The 16,751-nt window shown below is 36.5% G+C and overlaps 1 protein-coding gene across 1 annotated transcript; it reads left to right on the top strand.

Annotated features, from left to right (window-relative positions):
- Positions 1-15,586: 15,586 nt before the first annotated feature.
- Positions 15,587-16,397, top strand: LOC149827578 (uncharacterized). Its single transcript, XM_090018170.1, has 2 exons — positions 15,587-15,881; positions 16,019-16,397. The coding sequence occupies exons 1-2, from the start codon at positions 15,722-15,724 to the stop codon at positions 16,210-16,212; spliced, it is 354 nt and encodes a 117-aa protein (XP_089874296.1). The 5' UTR covers positions 15,587-15,721; the 3' UTR covers positions 16,213-16,397.
- Positions 16,398-16,751: the final 354 nt, after the last annotated feature.

Raw genomic sequence — 16,751 nt, 5'->3', positions numbered from 1 at the left:
ACCCGTGGTGCATCATTTGTCCCCAGGAAATCGCCTTGCTTCGACATAAGCAAGGGGCTCACGTCAGTGAAAATGGAACCTTGACCACCCCCCTAGTAGCCAAGGTCCCCCTCTCACAAAGCCAAACCCATGGAGCTAAAATACTTAATATTTTGCTTTTAATAATTATGCTCTAAGCCAATCTTGATTTATCATTGCCATGTCGATCTTTTTTTATATGCAACTAGCCCCTTATTTAAGCCCCATGGGGGGGGGGGGCACACTTTTGGCCAGCCGAGCAAGTGCAAGTTGTGGTGATAACCCGTCACACATTCTACTTGGTGCCACCCTTATGTCTAGGGCTACACAACGAGCCAAGCTAGATCAAGCTCGGCTCGTTTAAGCCTAGTTGGAACTTGTCCGAGTAAGTAAACAAGTTGAGCTTGAACACAAGCTCAGGCTCGTTAAACATAAACAAGCCTAGCTTGATCAAGCATTAGGGCTCGGTTAATAGAGTGGTATAGTGGCTAGTTTTAGGATGTGTAATTTTTTTTTTTTAATAAAAAGCACAAAAACAGGTTTCATCCGAGTTGGTAGGGTGTTAGACGTTAGTGCGTGAGGTGGGGTTTTGAATCTCACCCCCATTCACTTTCCCTTGAAAGAGCCCAGCACATGTGCACCCCTACTCATAGTGACAAAAGTTAAAAAACCACAAAATCTTGGCAGCCAAAAACTCACAAAAAATAAAAACTTTTTGTAAATCTTGAATTTCTTTTGGCAAATTCTTGGCAATAAAAAATAAATTTAAAAAAAAATGTAAAGAAATAAAATTATGAATAAAAAACATACGGTTTTTATATGATGAACAATAAAAAAACACACGGTTTTTATACCAAAACAAACACGAGAATTTGAATATATAAACTTGATCAATAGCGTGTCTGTAAAATCATAATAATCATGCCTTATGCCATCTATGGAGGTGAGCATAAATAATTTCAATATATAAACTTATCCCCAGAATTTAAGCCAGGTGGCACAAATGCACAGTCAGAACCTCAAATGCTAATTGAAGAAAAAACCCTAAAATTATCATCTATACTAATTGAAACAAAAAACCTTAAAATTCTAAGTTCTAACCAAAATCAAGTATTAAATATATAACATCATAAAAGAATAATTTACAATTCATGCCATTTAAATAAATACAAAATCAAAACTCTAAATCTTACATCATCAATTGTGCATTTATGTTATTCAAGCATGTATAGTCATGTTTGATGTTAATTAAAAACATAAAAAATACCTAAATTAAATATTTATCTTATTTAAAAATAAAATAAAAATCTAAATATTATTAAAAACACAAAAAAAACTAAAACCTAATTAAATGTTCATGTTATTAAAATAAATAAATAAAAACATCAATCCTAACGAACATCATTCATAGTTTTCATACATAAGCTAATTGAAATAAAAAATGACAAAACACCCAAATTTCTAACTAAAATCAAGAATGTGGATCATATATAATGTTGATTAAAAACCACATAAAAACTAATTAATATCCATCTCATTAAAGACCAAAATGTTAATTGAAAAAAAATACAAAACACTCTAAACCTAAATGTTAATCAAAACTCTAATTCTTACATCATTAATTATGCATTTATGTTATTCAAGCATGTAGAATGATGTTTAATGTTACTTAAAAAAGACAAAAATACCTAAATTAATTATTCATCTTGTTTAAAAACAAAATAAAAATCTAAATGATACTGAGAAAAAATACAAAAAACCCTAAAACTTAATTAAATATTCATGTTATTTAAAAAAAACTAAATAAAAACCTCAATCTTAGAAAACATCATTCATAGTTTTTATACATAAGCTAATTGAAACAACACTACAAGAAAAACATTAATTAGCGACGAAAATTTGCGATGGAAATAATCCATCACAAATTTGTGACAGATTAGCTAGAGAAAACTAGTCATCCCTAAAATTGGAATTAGTGGCAGAATTAGTGATGAAAAATTTTTGTCTCAACATCTGTTGCTAATTAGCGACGGATTAGGGACAGAAACATTTCGTTGCAACTTCGCGATGGATGAGCGACAAAATATTTTTGTCGCTACTCCATTAATTTTTTATGTAAAATGGCCCATCTAGGGCACAAAATTCTCTCCTCCCCTTCTCTCTCTCTCTCCCCTCTTCTGTCGATCGCCCCCGCACTGCTCACCTTCTCCTCTCCGCTCTCCGATGACCCACCATCCAACAGCTCCCTCTATAGACCTCGTTGACCACCTCCCGTTCTCCTCCCTCGCTCATTCCCCCTTAGTCGCCCCTTTCCCTCAGGTGAGCCCTCTCTCTCTCGCTCGTCGTACTCTAGCCATCCAACGCAGGCGACCCCCACTCCACGTCCGGCCCTCTCAGGTGAACTCTTTCCCCCTCTCTGTTGTCTTCTTCTTCATCTTCTTTCTTCTCGTCTCTCTTCTCCTTCTCCGATCGTTTGTGGCAAAGGAGAGGGTGCCGCTGCCGACCCCCCTCGCTTTCTCCATCTTCTCGTTTGACAGGGGAGGGGCTCGGCCCCTCCCTATTTTCCCTCTCCTTTGGCATCGACCAGAGGGCATTAACCCTCCAGCCTCCCTTTCTCTCTCTCTCTCTCTCTCTCTCTCTCTCTCTCTCTCTCTCTCTCTCTCTCTCTCTCTCTCTCCCATTTGGTAGGGTCAGGCTTGGGTTGGGCTCGGCCAGGTTTTCGAGCCCACCCCAGCTCTGAGCCCCTTCGCTTGCCCTGGGTCAGGCTCAGGCAAGCCCACCCCCTCGCTTTCTCCATCTTCTCGTTTTACAGGGGAGGGGCTCGGTCCCCTCCCTGTTTTCCCTCTCTTTTGGCATCGCCTCTCTTTTCTCTCTCTCCCCCCCCCCCCATTTGGCAAGGTCAGGCTCGGGTTAGGCCCAACCAGGTTGTTGAGCCCACCCCCTCGCTTTCCCCCTCTTCTCATTTGACAGGGGAGGAGCTCGCCCCTCTCCCTATTTTACCTCTCTTTTGGCGCCGATTGGAGGGCATTGGCCCTCCGACCTCTCTTTTTTCTCCTTTATTTGGCAGGGTCAGGCTCAGGCCGAGCTCAGTCTGGTTGTCGAATCCACCCCAGCCCTTGAATTTGGGTATATGTTTTAAAATGTTATTCATGTTGTATGATAGGAATCTAAATGTTAGAAATTCTATTGTATTGTTTATATAAATGTGCATTGTAGGTGTGTAGCAGAGCAAAATGTGTGATGCTTAATGCTAAGCATCACATGTGGCTTAAAATGTCATGCAAAAAGAAACAAGAAAAATGCAAATACAAAAGCATGCAAATCGGGTAAATACTTGTGGTGAGTAAGTGATGCAAGCGCATCACATGTTATTTACTTTCTTGGATGCAATACTTTCATGCTCACATACTTACTTAGTTATGGATATCTAGAACTGTTTTGCTGGAGTTTGAAGATTATGCTGAGCATGATTTGAATGTATAGAAATAGAAGTGCTCTTATTTTTGTAGTTCGGATTCCATGCTAGGCATGGTTGTAGTTAGCAGGATATTTGAGTGTGTTTGCTGCATATGCATGTTTGACATTGTTGTGATATGAATGATTGAATGTATTGTAATGTTTGACATGACTATCCATGCTTGCATGGAGTTCTTTTCAATTTGATTATGCATTCCATGTAAAATTGTATCATGAAAACATGCTTAAAATGAATATATCATGTTTGTGAATGTGATTTCATCTTTCTAAATATTCTTGTGATGTGTATAAATATGATGTGATGGTGTTACATGCAAAAATATTGAATTAGCAATGCATGCATAATAGTTCATGGAATTGCATTTTATGTTAAGCATGTTTGTGGTAGAGAGGAGAAAAAAATTTATGCATTATCTGAAACAAAAAAATTGCTCACCAACAATCACCAAAAAAGAATTTCTAACAGATTTGTAAACCACAACAAAGTGTTAACCAACTCAACACAAGCAACAAGCAAAATGAAGACTTTATGACCTACAATATGCAAATTATAGCAAACCAATAAGGAGAAATCAGTCATTTCATTTCCATTAACTTGGAAAAACGGAACCTACTTTGTAATTTCATCTGAATGTGTGAAAAACTACTTTTGCTTGATAATAGTTTTCTTGGAGGTGAATGCCATCATATATATATATATATATATATATATATATATATATATATATATATATATATATATATATGTGTGTGTGTGTGTGTGTGTGTGTGTGATATATATCAAATCATTACATTCACCATCAATGCATGATAAATTAAATATTTTCTTCACCATAGCATTATTATGATTCTCTTTTAACTGGTGAAGATAATATCTGTAACATCATAAGACAAAATGGTTGTAAATCATGAATGGATGTAACATAGGGTAGTTGATAATGAGGTGTTGCTTGAATATATAGATGGTGTTGATAGTTTTATTGAATTTACAATGGCAAGTGTCAGTACAATGGATCCCACTGATCGGATCAGGTGTCTTTGCATGATGTGTAAGAACAATCGATTTATAGAACCTTATGGCGTTACACATCACTTATACAAGAAGGGTTTTGTTAGTGGTTATCATAATTGGATGCTTCATGATGAAGAATTTTAGAATAATTTTGATGCACAGGTAGATGTGATACACGATAATCCATATGTGGATTTGATATTTGATATCGTAGGACCAAAACTGGGTTATGCTATGGGTCTTAGTGATATACCAACTGGGGTAAAGGAAGAAGCAATAAACGATGCAGCCAGTAGATTTTATGACTTACTTAGATATACCGATGAGCCACTATGGAATAGTTGCGAGAGTCACATTATCTTGTCTGCAGTTCTTTAACTACTGAATTTGAAGTTAGAGTATAATTTCAGTCAATCATGTTTTGATCGCCTGTGCTCTATTATGAAGAGTATGTTGCTTTAAGATGAGAAATTGCCATAAAATTTCTACCGTGCAAAGGTAATAGTCAACGTTCTAGGTATGGGGTATCAAAAGATAGATGCTTGTCCAAATCACTGCATATTGTATTTCAAAGATCAAGAAAATAGCAGATCATGTCCGTCGGTCGCCCCCCGCCCGCCGCCCGGTGTCTCCCAAGTAAGTGGGTCATTTTTTTTTCTGGCAAGGGGTCGCCCCCCACCCCCCCTGCCTCGTTCTTTTTTCCAATAGAGGGTCGCCCCCCTGTCGCCTTTTTTCGGTAGGGGGGGGGGGGCTCTTTTTTTTCGGCAGGGGGTCGCCCCTCTTGCCTTATTTTTTTATTCGGGAAGAGGGTCCCCCCCCTACCTCATTTTTTTTTCGGCAGGGGGTCGCCTCTCCTGCCTCAATTTTTTTCGTCAGGGGGAGCGACGGGCCGAGGGGCGCCTGGCGATCGTTGGGTTTCTGAACCACGACATCACCTCATGCCTGCCGCTCTGGGGGACAATCACTGCCTCCGGAGACCTCGTGTCGCTGTCATACATCGCTGGCCTACTGACTGGCCGACCAAACTCGAAAACCTGTTGGGCCGAACTGAGAGGTGGTCGATGCCTAGGAGGCATTCCGCCTCGCCAGAATCCTGTCCGACTTCGATATTTATTTTAAATGTTTTCCTTTCGGCTGAGGGTGACTTCATTTTAACACAGTATCTCTTGCAGATTTCTCAACGGATCCCGCTTGTGCTCCGCCACCCGTGGTAAGTAAGTAACAAAAATCATGCAAATCAGGTAAATACCCGTGGTGAGTAAGTGATGCAAGCGCATCACATGTTATTTAATTTATTGGATGCAACACTTTATTGTTCACACACTCACTTAGTTGTTGATATCTAGGACTGCTTTGTTGGAGTTTGAAGATCATGTTGAGCATGATTTTAATGTATGAGAATAGAAGTGTTCTTATTTTTGGAGTACGGATTTTATGATAGGCATGGTAGTAGTTAGCAGATTGTTTGAGTGTGTTTGTTGCAGGTACATGTTTGACATTTTTTTGATATGAATGTTTTCGATGTATTGTAATATTTGATGTGATTGTATCCATGCTTGCATGTAGTTACTTTCAATTTGATTATGACTTACATATGAAATTGTATAATGAAAGCATGATTCAAATGAATGTATCATGTTATGAATAGTTTGCACATGAAAATATTAAGTTATCAATGCATGTATCATAATTCTTATGATTGTATGACATCATATATTGCATGATAAATTTGATATTTTTTTCATCATAACATTTTGATGATTCTCTTTTAACTGGTTAGGATACTATTCGTAACATCATATGACAAATGACCGCAAACCGTGAATGGATGTACCGTAGGATAGTTGACAATGAGTTATCGCATGAATATATGGATAGTGTTAAAAGTTTTATTGAATTTACAATGGCAAGTGTCAGTACAGTGGATCCCACGGGTTAGATTAGGTGTCCCTGCAAGATTTGTAAGAATAATCGATTTGTAGAACCTCATGACGTTAGACATCACCTATACAAGAAGGGTTTTGTCAGTGATTATCAGAATTGGATATTTCATGGTAAAGAATTTAGAAATAATTTTGATGCACGGTTGAATGTGTTGCACGATAATCCATATATGGATTTGATATTTGATGTCGTAGGAACAAAACTGGGTTCTGCTATGGGTCATAGTGATGTAACAACTGCAGTAGATGAAGAATCACCAAACGATGCAGCTAGTAGATTTTATGATTTACTTAGAGATGTTGATGAGTCACTTTAGAACGGTTGCTAGAGTCACACTATCTTGTCTGCAGTTCTTCAACTAATGAATTTGAAGTCTGAGTATAATTTGAGTCAATCATGTTTTGACTATTTGTGCATGATTGTGAAGAGTATGTTGCCCAAATATGAGAAATTGTCACAAAATTTCTATCGTACGAAGGTTATGGTCAACGCTCTAGGTGTGGGGTATAAAAAGATAGATGCTTGTCCAAATCACTGCATGTTGTATTTCAAGGATCAGGAAAACAACATATCATGCTCGTCATGTGGGCATCATTGGTTCAAGCCAAAGACAAGAAGCAATGGTAGCACGAAATCAAAAGAAGTTTCATACAAGTTGCTCTGCTACTTTCCTATCACTTCTAAATTGCAATGATTGTATATGTATTTAAGGACAGCTAAACACATGAGATGACATGCAAATAAAGTTCGACAAGATCACTGATCTTGTTGACGCAAAAGCTTGGAAGCACTTTGATCGCACTCATCAGAACTTCACAATGGAAGTGAGAAATGTTAGACTCGGTCTATGTACAGACGGATTTAATCTATTTGGGGGTAGATCAACTCCACACTCATGTTGACCAGTATTTGTAACTTAATACAACCTTCTATCAAGCATGTGTATGAAGCGTCTAAATCTTTTATTGTCTCTATTGATCCCTGGTCCGACCACACCTAGCCAAAATCTTGATGTATATTTAAAATCATTGATTGATGAACTAAAAGTACTGTGGGATGACGATGTTACCACGTATGATGCCCATAAAAAACAAAAATTCAATATGAAGGTCGTTGTTCTATGGATAATCAATGATTTTTCTGCATATGGTATGTTATCTTGTTGGAGCACACATGGGAGGTTGGCATGTCCGTACTGCATGGAGGATACAAAAACTTTTAAATTGATGCAAGGAAGGAAGCCTTGCTGGTTTGAGTGACATCGTCAATTTCTACCAAGCGACCATTCATTCCGACGACAAAGGAATGCGTTTCGAGCAGGCACAATTGAAATGAAAGGTTCACCCACAAGATTGTTTGGCATAGAGATTTTAAGAAGATTGTGATACTTTCCAAATATATTAACAGATGCCCGTAATCCGACGCACTTCCTTGGATTTGGGAAGGATTACAATTGGACAAAAAAATCTATTTTTTGGGAACTATCATATTGGTCGACCCTATTGATACAACATAATTTGGATGTGATGCATATAGAGAAAAATGTGTTCAATACAGTAATGAATGTTAAATGAAAAACAAAGGATAATCCGAAGGCCCATATGGATTTAAAAGTAATATGTAAAATACCAGAATTGGAACTCAAAAAGTATAATGGCAAAGTACTGAAACCAAAGGCAAGGTACGTGCTTGGAACTGATCAAATAAAGCAGGTATGTCAATGGTTGAGACACTTGAGATTTTTAGATGGATATGTCTCTAACATTGCTCGGGCTATGAAAATTGACGATGGACAATTATATGGGTTGAAGAGCCATGATTGTCATATCTTTATGCAACGATTGATACCCCTAGCATTCCATGATATATTAGACAAACTTATATGGAGGGTATTGTCTGAGTTGAGTAGATTTTTTAGAACATTGTGCATATCGAAAGTCGTAGTATCTGATATAAAAAATCTTGATGACTCTGTCATCACTACTGTTTGTCTGCTAGTAAAGATTTTTCCGCCAGCATTTTTTGATGTTATGGAACATTTGATCGTACATTTGCCATATGAACTAAGGGTTGGTGGTCCTATGCAATATCAGTTGTTGTACTCATTTGAAAGGTATATGTTTTCTTATATTTGTCTCTTCAATGACAGATATTTCAAATTTGAAATGTATATTTTTGACAGATGCATGTTTGACCTCAAAAAAAAGGTTCGTAATAAAGCAAGAGTAGAAGGCTCTATTTGTGAGGCGTACACTTTAGAAGAGATTTTAAATTTCTTATCTATGTACTTTGAACCTCACATTCCAACATGTTACACATGCCCGCCTCGTAACGATGATGGAGAACAAGTAACTATAGCTGACAAACTGTCAATATTTCAACCACTTGGGCATGCATTTGGTAGTTGCTGATCAAGACTCTTGACAAATCGAGAGCAAGATGCAACACACATCTATATTCTTTTTAATTGCTCAGCGATCGACCCATACATCGAGTAAGTATATGTAGACGCAACATAATTCTAAATTTGTTTATGTTATATACGTGCATACATGGTTCTGTAATATAAGTATTTATGGTTTGCAGGCGATTTGATCTGGAGTTGCGAAGAGAAGTTTCACATCTCACTGATGCAGAAGTACAAAAAGAACGTGAAACTAAGTTTGTGGAGTGGTTAAAATAGTTGGTAAGGACGCTCACATAAATTGTGTACTTGTAAACAACACTAAGTTACTTAATTGGTCGTGATCACAATCATTGTTTATGTTTGTAGGTCTGCCATGGTGATGTTAAAGATCATGGAATATGTGATTTACAAAATGGACTGACCAAAGTTATGCAATGTTACAACGAGTATATCGTAAATGGTTATCGATTTCATACAAAAGACTACGGTATAAACAAATCAACGATGAATAGTGGCGTGTGTGTCAAGGGTAGCAGCTACGGTGAAAATGAACATGATTACTACGGTGTTATAGAGGAAATAATGGAGTTGACTTACTTAGGCATAAATAATAGGGTGACTTTATTCAAGTGTCATTGGTTTGATCCAACTGCAATAAGAGTCGACAAAGTCTCATGCATTGTAGAGGTGAATCATAAATCAAGGTTTGGAACATATGAACCATTCATATTAGCCTCTCAAGCTCAACAAGTTTATTATACTTCATATCCGAGTATAAAAAAGTTAGATAGAAATGAATGGTGGGCAATTTACAAGGTGAAGTCCAAACTATACCCTGAGTATGATCAGTTACAGAAAGACAAGTTAATTGAAGAGAGTGATTACTATCAATCAGATGATATATATGACTTCTCTTATGGTCACGATGTTGCGCATGATATGCATGTCATATCTCCATTGGTTGATGAAACATTCATAGACGAATGTGATCCAAATGATATACCAAGTGAATGGGCAAACAATGAAGAAGAAGAATATGAAAGTCAAACAAGTGATGAGGAAGAATTCTTGAGCTAGTGAGCAAAATCTTGTAATGCAAACCTTTATTTGAATGTATTCTAATGTTTTGAATGTATTGCAATACCTGATGTGAATGATTTGAATTATTTGAATGTATAGAAATGTGTGACAATGATTTGAATGTATTGCAATACTTGATGCGAATGATTTGAATTATTTGAATATATTACAATACTTGATGTGAATGATTTGAATGTATTGCAATACTTAATGTGAATGATTTGAATGTATTGCAATGATTTGAATGTATTGCAATACTTGATTTGAATTATTTGAATGTATTGAAATGTATTGCAATGATTTGAATGATTTGCAGGTATTTTAATTATTTGAATGTATTGCAATACTTGATTTGAATTATTTGAATGTATTGAAATACTTGATGTGAATGATTTGAAACAATTTGAATGTATTGCATGACATTTTTTATTTGTTAGAATATGGTTCGTGGAGCTTACAGTTGTCGTTCATCCAGTAGTAGTTAGTCTCAGCCTTCATCTTCATGGGCTCCTTTGATAGGTATATCATTTAACTAATTGGATGCTTGATTAGTTGAAATGCGCATTCTGAGAATTTCTAACGTATTTTTTTACAGATGATGTTTCGTCTGTACATAACCCACCTACACCAGTTGATCATACAAGTCAGTGGCTAACACAGGATGTTGGGTCTTCTCAGTCTGACATAAGAAGACTCATTTGAATAGTGTATATCAATAATCGACCGTAAGTATTTTGTTTTCACTTATTGCATATCTTATAAATATTGTATATTGATATTTACTGTGTACCAATTTATGTGCAACACGAGGTTCAAGCCACAAGAAGTAGTACACGATATTAGAAATTCACTACTTCAACATCTACCAGAATTGATTGCTCAATAGAAAGAGTATCCAAAAGAGGTGATAGACAAATTGTGGTCCTCATTCACGGTATATAATTGTTTGTCATAGTTAATATGTTTCATATTTAATTATTTGTTATAGTCATGTCTACTAACTTTCTAAAAGTATTTGTAGGTTTTGAATCGCTTCGCGACTACGATGGAGGAACATGATGCAAGGAAGGTGTGGCAGAAGATGACTGTCAATCGATTTGCAGACATGTTGCACAATATGAAGACTGCAGAAAGAAAAACATATGGCGGGATAGATGATCCACTACAGTGGAAGGGCCATGGACCTCCTACTATCAGGTCAGATGTTTGGGATGCAATATGTGACAAGTGGGCTGGAGATGCATTTCAAAACCGCTCAGCGAAGGCTGCACAAAATCGAGCAAAAATGCCTGAAGCCCATCTACACATAGGTGGATCTAGGACTTTTGGGAGCCACCTGAAGAAAATGGTAACTCATCAATAAATAAACAAATCAATTTTATAAGTATTATTGCAAACCTGTTAACTAAATCTTTTATCATTTCACTTCGCAGGAAGAAGAAAAAAGAGGCATTGTGACATACAAGGATGTGTTTGTTCAAACACATAAATGTAAGACCACGAGAGAGTTCATATGGGAGAAGGCGAAAATGACAACGGTATGTATTTATTGTATTAATAATCATTGTAATATACAAGTTATCATAAACATTGTAATTATTAATTCATACTGTAAACATTATTTTGTAGGAGTCATATAAGCAACAGATGGTAGAGCGATATGGTGATGACTCTACTCAACATCCATCATTTGATCTTGCAGCATGGGTGACTGCAGTTGGTGAACCCAAAAAGGGTCGTGTGTTCGGGTTTGAGAGTAATATGAACACCTCACCCGTCATTGCTTCCTCGAGTCACGGCTAAGAGACTTCTCCCATCAACATCAGCTCCAAGCATCCGACTGATTCTAGGGATGATGTACGCCAAATTGTTAAGGACACAATGTGTGACTACTTCCATGAAACAATTGTCGACGTTCTTTGGCATGAGTTCAATAGTTTTTTGCATAACAGGGGAGCTTCGTTTGCAAGTGCCTCTCAGGTATGAAAGTTTCATGTGATGTATTGCATGTCGTTAGATTTCATATAACTTTGATTGCCTTAACTTAGGTGCATTGCATATAATTTATTTCAGTATATTTTGTTTATCAATACTGACCTTTTATATAATATTTCAGTATAATATTTTTACTGCCTTAGAACATATATGAGCATGATAGAATCACATACAGTTTTTTTACTGCCTTTGAACACATATGAGCACGATAGAATCACATATATAATTTTTTTACTGCCTTAGAACACATATGAGCATGGTAGAATCACATATACAGTTTTTTGACTGCCTTAGAGCACATATGAGCATGGTAGAATCACATATACAGTTTTTTTGACTACCTTAGAGCATATATGAGCATGATATAATCACATATACAGTTTTTTGCCTGCCTTAGAATACATATGAGCATGATAGAATCACATATACAGTTTTTTTATTGCTTTAGAGCACATATGAGCATGATAGAATCACATATACACTTTTTTTGACAGTCTTAGAACACATATGAGCATGATATAATCACATATACAGTTTTTTGCCTGCCTTAGAATACATATGAGCATGATAGAATCACATATACAGTTTTTTTATTGCCGTAGAGCACATATGAGCATGATAGAATCACATATACACTTTTTTTTACAGTCTTAGAACACATATGAGCATGATATAATCACATATACAGTTTTTTGCCTGCCTTAGAACACATATGAGCATGATATAATCACATATACAATTTTTTGACTACCTTAGAGCACATATGAGCATGATAGAATCACATATACAGTTTTTTGCCTGCCTTAAAACACATATGAGCATGATAGAATCACATATACAGTTTTTTGACTGCCTTAGAGCACATATGAGCATGGTAAAATCACATATACAGTTTTTTTTACTGCCTTAGAACACATATGAGCATGATATAATCACATATAAAGTTCTTTGCCTGCTTTAGAACACATATGAGCATGATAGAATCACATATAAAGTTTTTTTACTTTCTTAGAACCCATATGAGCATGGTAGAATCACATATACAGTTTTTTTACTAACTTAGAGCACATATGAGCATGGTAGAATCACATATAAAGTTTTTTTACTGCCTTTAGAACACATGTGAGCATGATTGAATCACGTATAAAGTTTGTTAACTGCCTTAGAACACATATGAGCATGATATAATCACATATACAACTTTTTGTCTGCCTTAGAACACATATGAGTATGATAGAATTATATATACAGTTTTTTTACTGCCTTAGAGCACATATATATGAGTATGATAGAATCACAAAAATAATTTTTTTACTGTCTTTAGAATACATATGAGCATGATTGAATCACATATAAAGTTTTTTTACTGCCTTAGAACACATATGAGCATGATAGAATCACATATACATTTTTTTGACTGCCTTAGAGCACATATGAGCATGATTGAATCACATATAAGTTTTTTTTACTGCCTTAAGAGCACATATGAGCATGATAGAATCATATATACAGTTTTTTTACTGCCTTAGAACACATATGAGCATGATAGAATCACATATAGAGTTCTTTTACTGCCTTAGAACACATATGAGCATGATAAAATCACATATAGAGTATAATTTATTTCAGTATATTTTGTTTATCAATACTGACCTTTCTTTTCTCGTGTAGGTTGCTGGCGATAATCAGTGTAGTGGAGCTGAAGGGATAGATCAAAACAATGAAAAGGATGCACAAAATCTTGGCGATGATTAGATTCATGTGTTGAATTTGTTTTACCTTCTTTTTGTTTCAAAAATGTAAATGTTGAATTGTAAATAATTAGAACTTGCAAATTTTACAGTGGATCGATTAATTGTTTTAGTTTCCTTTTATATGTATTTTGATGTGTACTTTTTTTTTTATTCACAGAAAATATAAATTGTACAGGAAATATAAATTGTATCACGAGAATTTTTTCTCGATATTTAATTTTTAAATATTTTTTTTCCTTGTTTACGATGGATTAGCGACGGATATATCCATCGTTAATAACTATTAGTGTTGAATGTAGCGATAGATTAGCAACGACTATAAATCCGGTGCAACACCAAAATCGTTGTATAGTAATGATGGCCTTGCGACGGATGTTGGCATTCGTTATTCCGTCGCAACTTAGCGACAAAACTGGCGACAGATACATTCTGTCGCTACTTAGCGACGGAATGGGCGATAGATATATTCCATCGCTAATTAGCGTCGAAAAATTCGTGATGAAAGCTATCTGTCGCTAAGCTGTTTAGCGATGGATTAGTATCGGATTAGCGACGGATTTAGGTCGTCGTTAATCCACAGGTTTCTTGAAGTGGGAGAGGATGAATATTTGAGAAGATTAAAAAAGTGTATGTTAATATTTGAATTGATGTTTGAAGTATATGCTTATATTTGAATGGATGTATGTTTTATGAAGTTTGAAGTTTATATGTGAATGTATGCCATTTTATTTAATATACCATAAAAAATTAAAACTAATATGAAAAATTTATTTTTGCAGGTTTAAGGCCTATAACGATGACATTCATGTGTCATCGTTATTGGTCTTAACCTTATATCGTTGTTACAACCTATAACAATGACTTAATTATCGTTCTTATAGTCTATAATGAAGACATAATTGTGGCTGACATATCCTATCACGATGACTTACTTCTCGTCGTTATCGATTATGTTGACGAGTTATAGTCGCTGTTATAGGCTACAAAGGCGACATAGAAATGTCGTTGTTGTTAAAGGTGGATCGCCGTTATTGATGTTCCCAGTTATGGAAGAACTTTTCGCTGATGTTGGGTTACACATTAAAGTCTACCTATAAATGTCGTTATGAATCAACAAAAGCAAAAAATTTGCTGCCTATTTGTGTCGCTTTTATAGACCCATAAGGGCGATAAACCTGGCAATAGCAGCGAACGGTGGTGATTTTAAAACATGACAGATTTCATTGTTTTGGCATATCACCTTATCCGACCTCGCCTGACGTTGTTCAAAACATTGTTGTCAGTATCGGTGTGTATTGGCCTGAATCGACCAATACATATTGTATCACCAGAAAATTTTTGTGATACCGACCTGAATCGACTATTTTTTAATAAGTATAAAATAGCTTAGAATTAATTTTTGAATGTTATTTCAATGACCTAAATCACATTCTGATTGACACGTAATATTTTTTAATTATTTTTTATCCTATTCAAAATGATTCACTTGAGAATCGGCATCTGGCCTATTCACCTGAATCGTTGGCCAAACGATACAGGTCCCGTTCCGATACTCACAACATTGATTCAGAAAACCCAGTCCGGCCCTTTCATCCAATTTAACAGTTTCTTTTTTTTTTTTTTTTCCTTTTTAACTTTAACTGTTTCATGGGTGGTTGAAAATCTTCAAGTCCAAACAGACAAAGACAAGTGGGAAAACGCTCTATTGACTTTGACCACCTAGAATTCACAGGCTTTTGCTTTTGCTTTTGCTTTTCCCCAAGAGTATCCTGGGTAAAAGAAAGACAATAACAGAAGCCTTCCTAGAAAAAGCAAAGCGAGCAGAAAGGCCAACCACCACAACTCCCTCCTAAACCTTGAAATATAGAACCTCTTCTTTGGCCCCCTCAACAAAGAAGCAAAGGATACTTCTTTTCTTGCAATCCTTTCTCATCTGAGATGAAGACCTGATCGTGCTGGCTCAGCCTGCCGTACCTACGGTTGTTGTCCCAAAGGCGTAAAACTCCGAGGCTAGGACCCTTGTCGCCAAAGCCTATGTATTATTATTGTATGTGGGGAAGATCGGTGGTGATGAGCTCTCAAGGCGTGGGCTTCATGGCGGTAGTCGCCGTCTCCGGAAGCATCCTCTATGTCGCCTTGAAGGCGCACCAACAACTCGTCTCTGATTTCAAGAGCAAGATAGAAAACGAATTGGGTACTCGCAATTCTCGGAGTTTCTCTTCATTTTCTGCCCTCTTTCTCTCTTTTTGCATGATGGTTTCCTTCAAATTGTTTTTTTTTTCTCTTTTTGAGTTCTGATCTTGATTGGTTAATGTTTAATGGTTTCTTTAGGACAAAGAGATCGAATGGTGAAGAAGAGAGTGACGTTCGCAGACGACGTCGTCGAGCCATCTTCGGACAATAAGTTGTACAGGAAGCGCCGGTCGAAGATGAGCAGCGAGGGGGGCCAGGCTCCGGCGATGGGTGAAAGAGAATCCGGTGACTTTCCGGCGGATATGCCCCTCAGCAGGGTCGCCAGGGATTAGACAAGACCGAGTCATGAGGGACATCATGTATTGACGTGTCCGTGTCCACATTATTGGCTCATGATTCATGAGTGAATGCTTTTGTTTTGTTTTTTTTGTATAGGGAGATGATAGGCTATGTAAAAACAAAGCGTTAGCAATTTTTGTAAACGGCAAATGAACTGTTTATTGTGGATTATGCATGTGATCCTTTTTGTTCTCCTTCTTCCTTTTTTGTTTTCTTTCTGGTTTTTTTTGCCCTTTTGGAATGGTTTTATAGTTTGTATTTTTTTTTTTTTTAAGACAGTAAAACCCAGTTAATGAGCTCCCTCTGGGTTGATACCATATTAATCCAGACCCAAGGATCTAATTACTTGGGCTGATGGGTCCTATACATGGGGCGCCCTATGCTATTTTTGGACAGTTGAGCTTGGTAGGACTCACTCAAGGGATGTCTTCCTTATTTTTGGAGTTCAATGGAAGGTCATGCATGCAAGTTGAGTTAACATGGCTTTAAGAATGGAAGAAAGAAGACCAAGGGTGGGTCTATTTATGGAGGG

This window comes from Nuphar pumila, chromosome 10, assembly GCF_984573655.1.
Source record: "Nuphar pumila chromosome 10, dmNupPumi1.hap1.1, whole genome shotgun sequence".
In the NCBI taxonomy this organism is placed as follows: domain Eukaryota; kingdom Viridiplantae; phylum Streptophyta; class Magnoliopsida; order Nymphaeales; family Nymphaeaceae; genus Nuphar; species Nuphar pumila.
The sequence above is the reverse complement of the archived record's forward strand: the minus strand, read 5'-3'. Positions and strand labels throughout refer to the sequence as shown.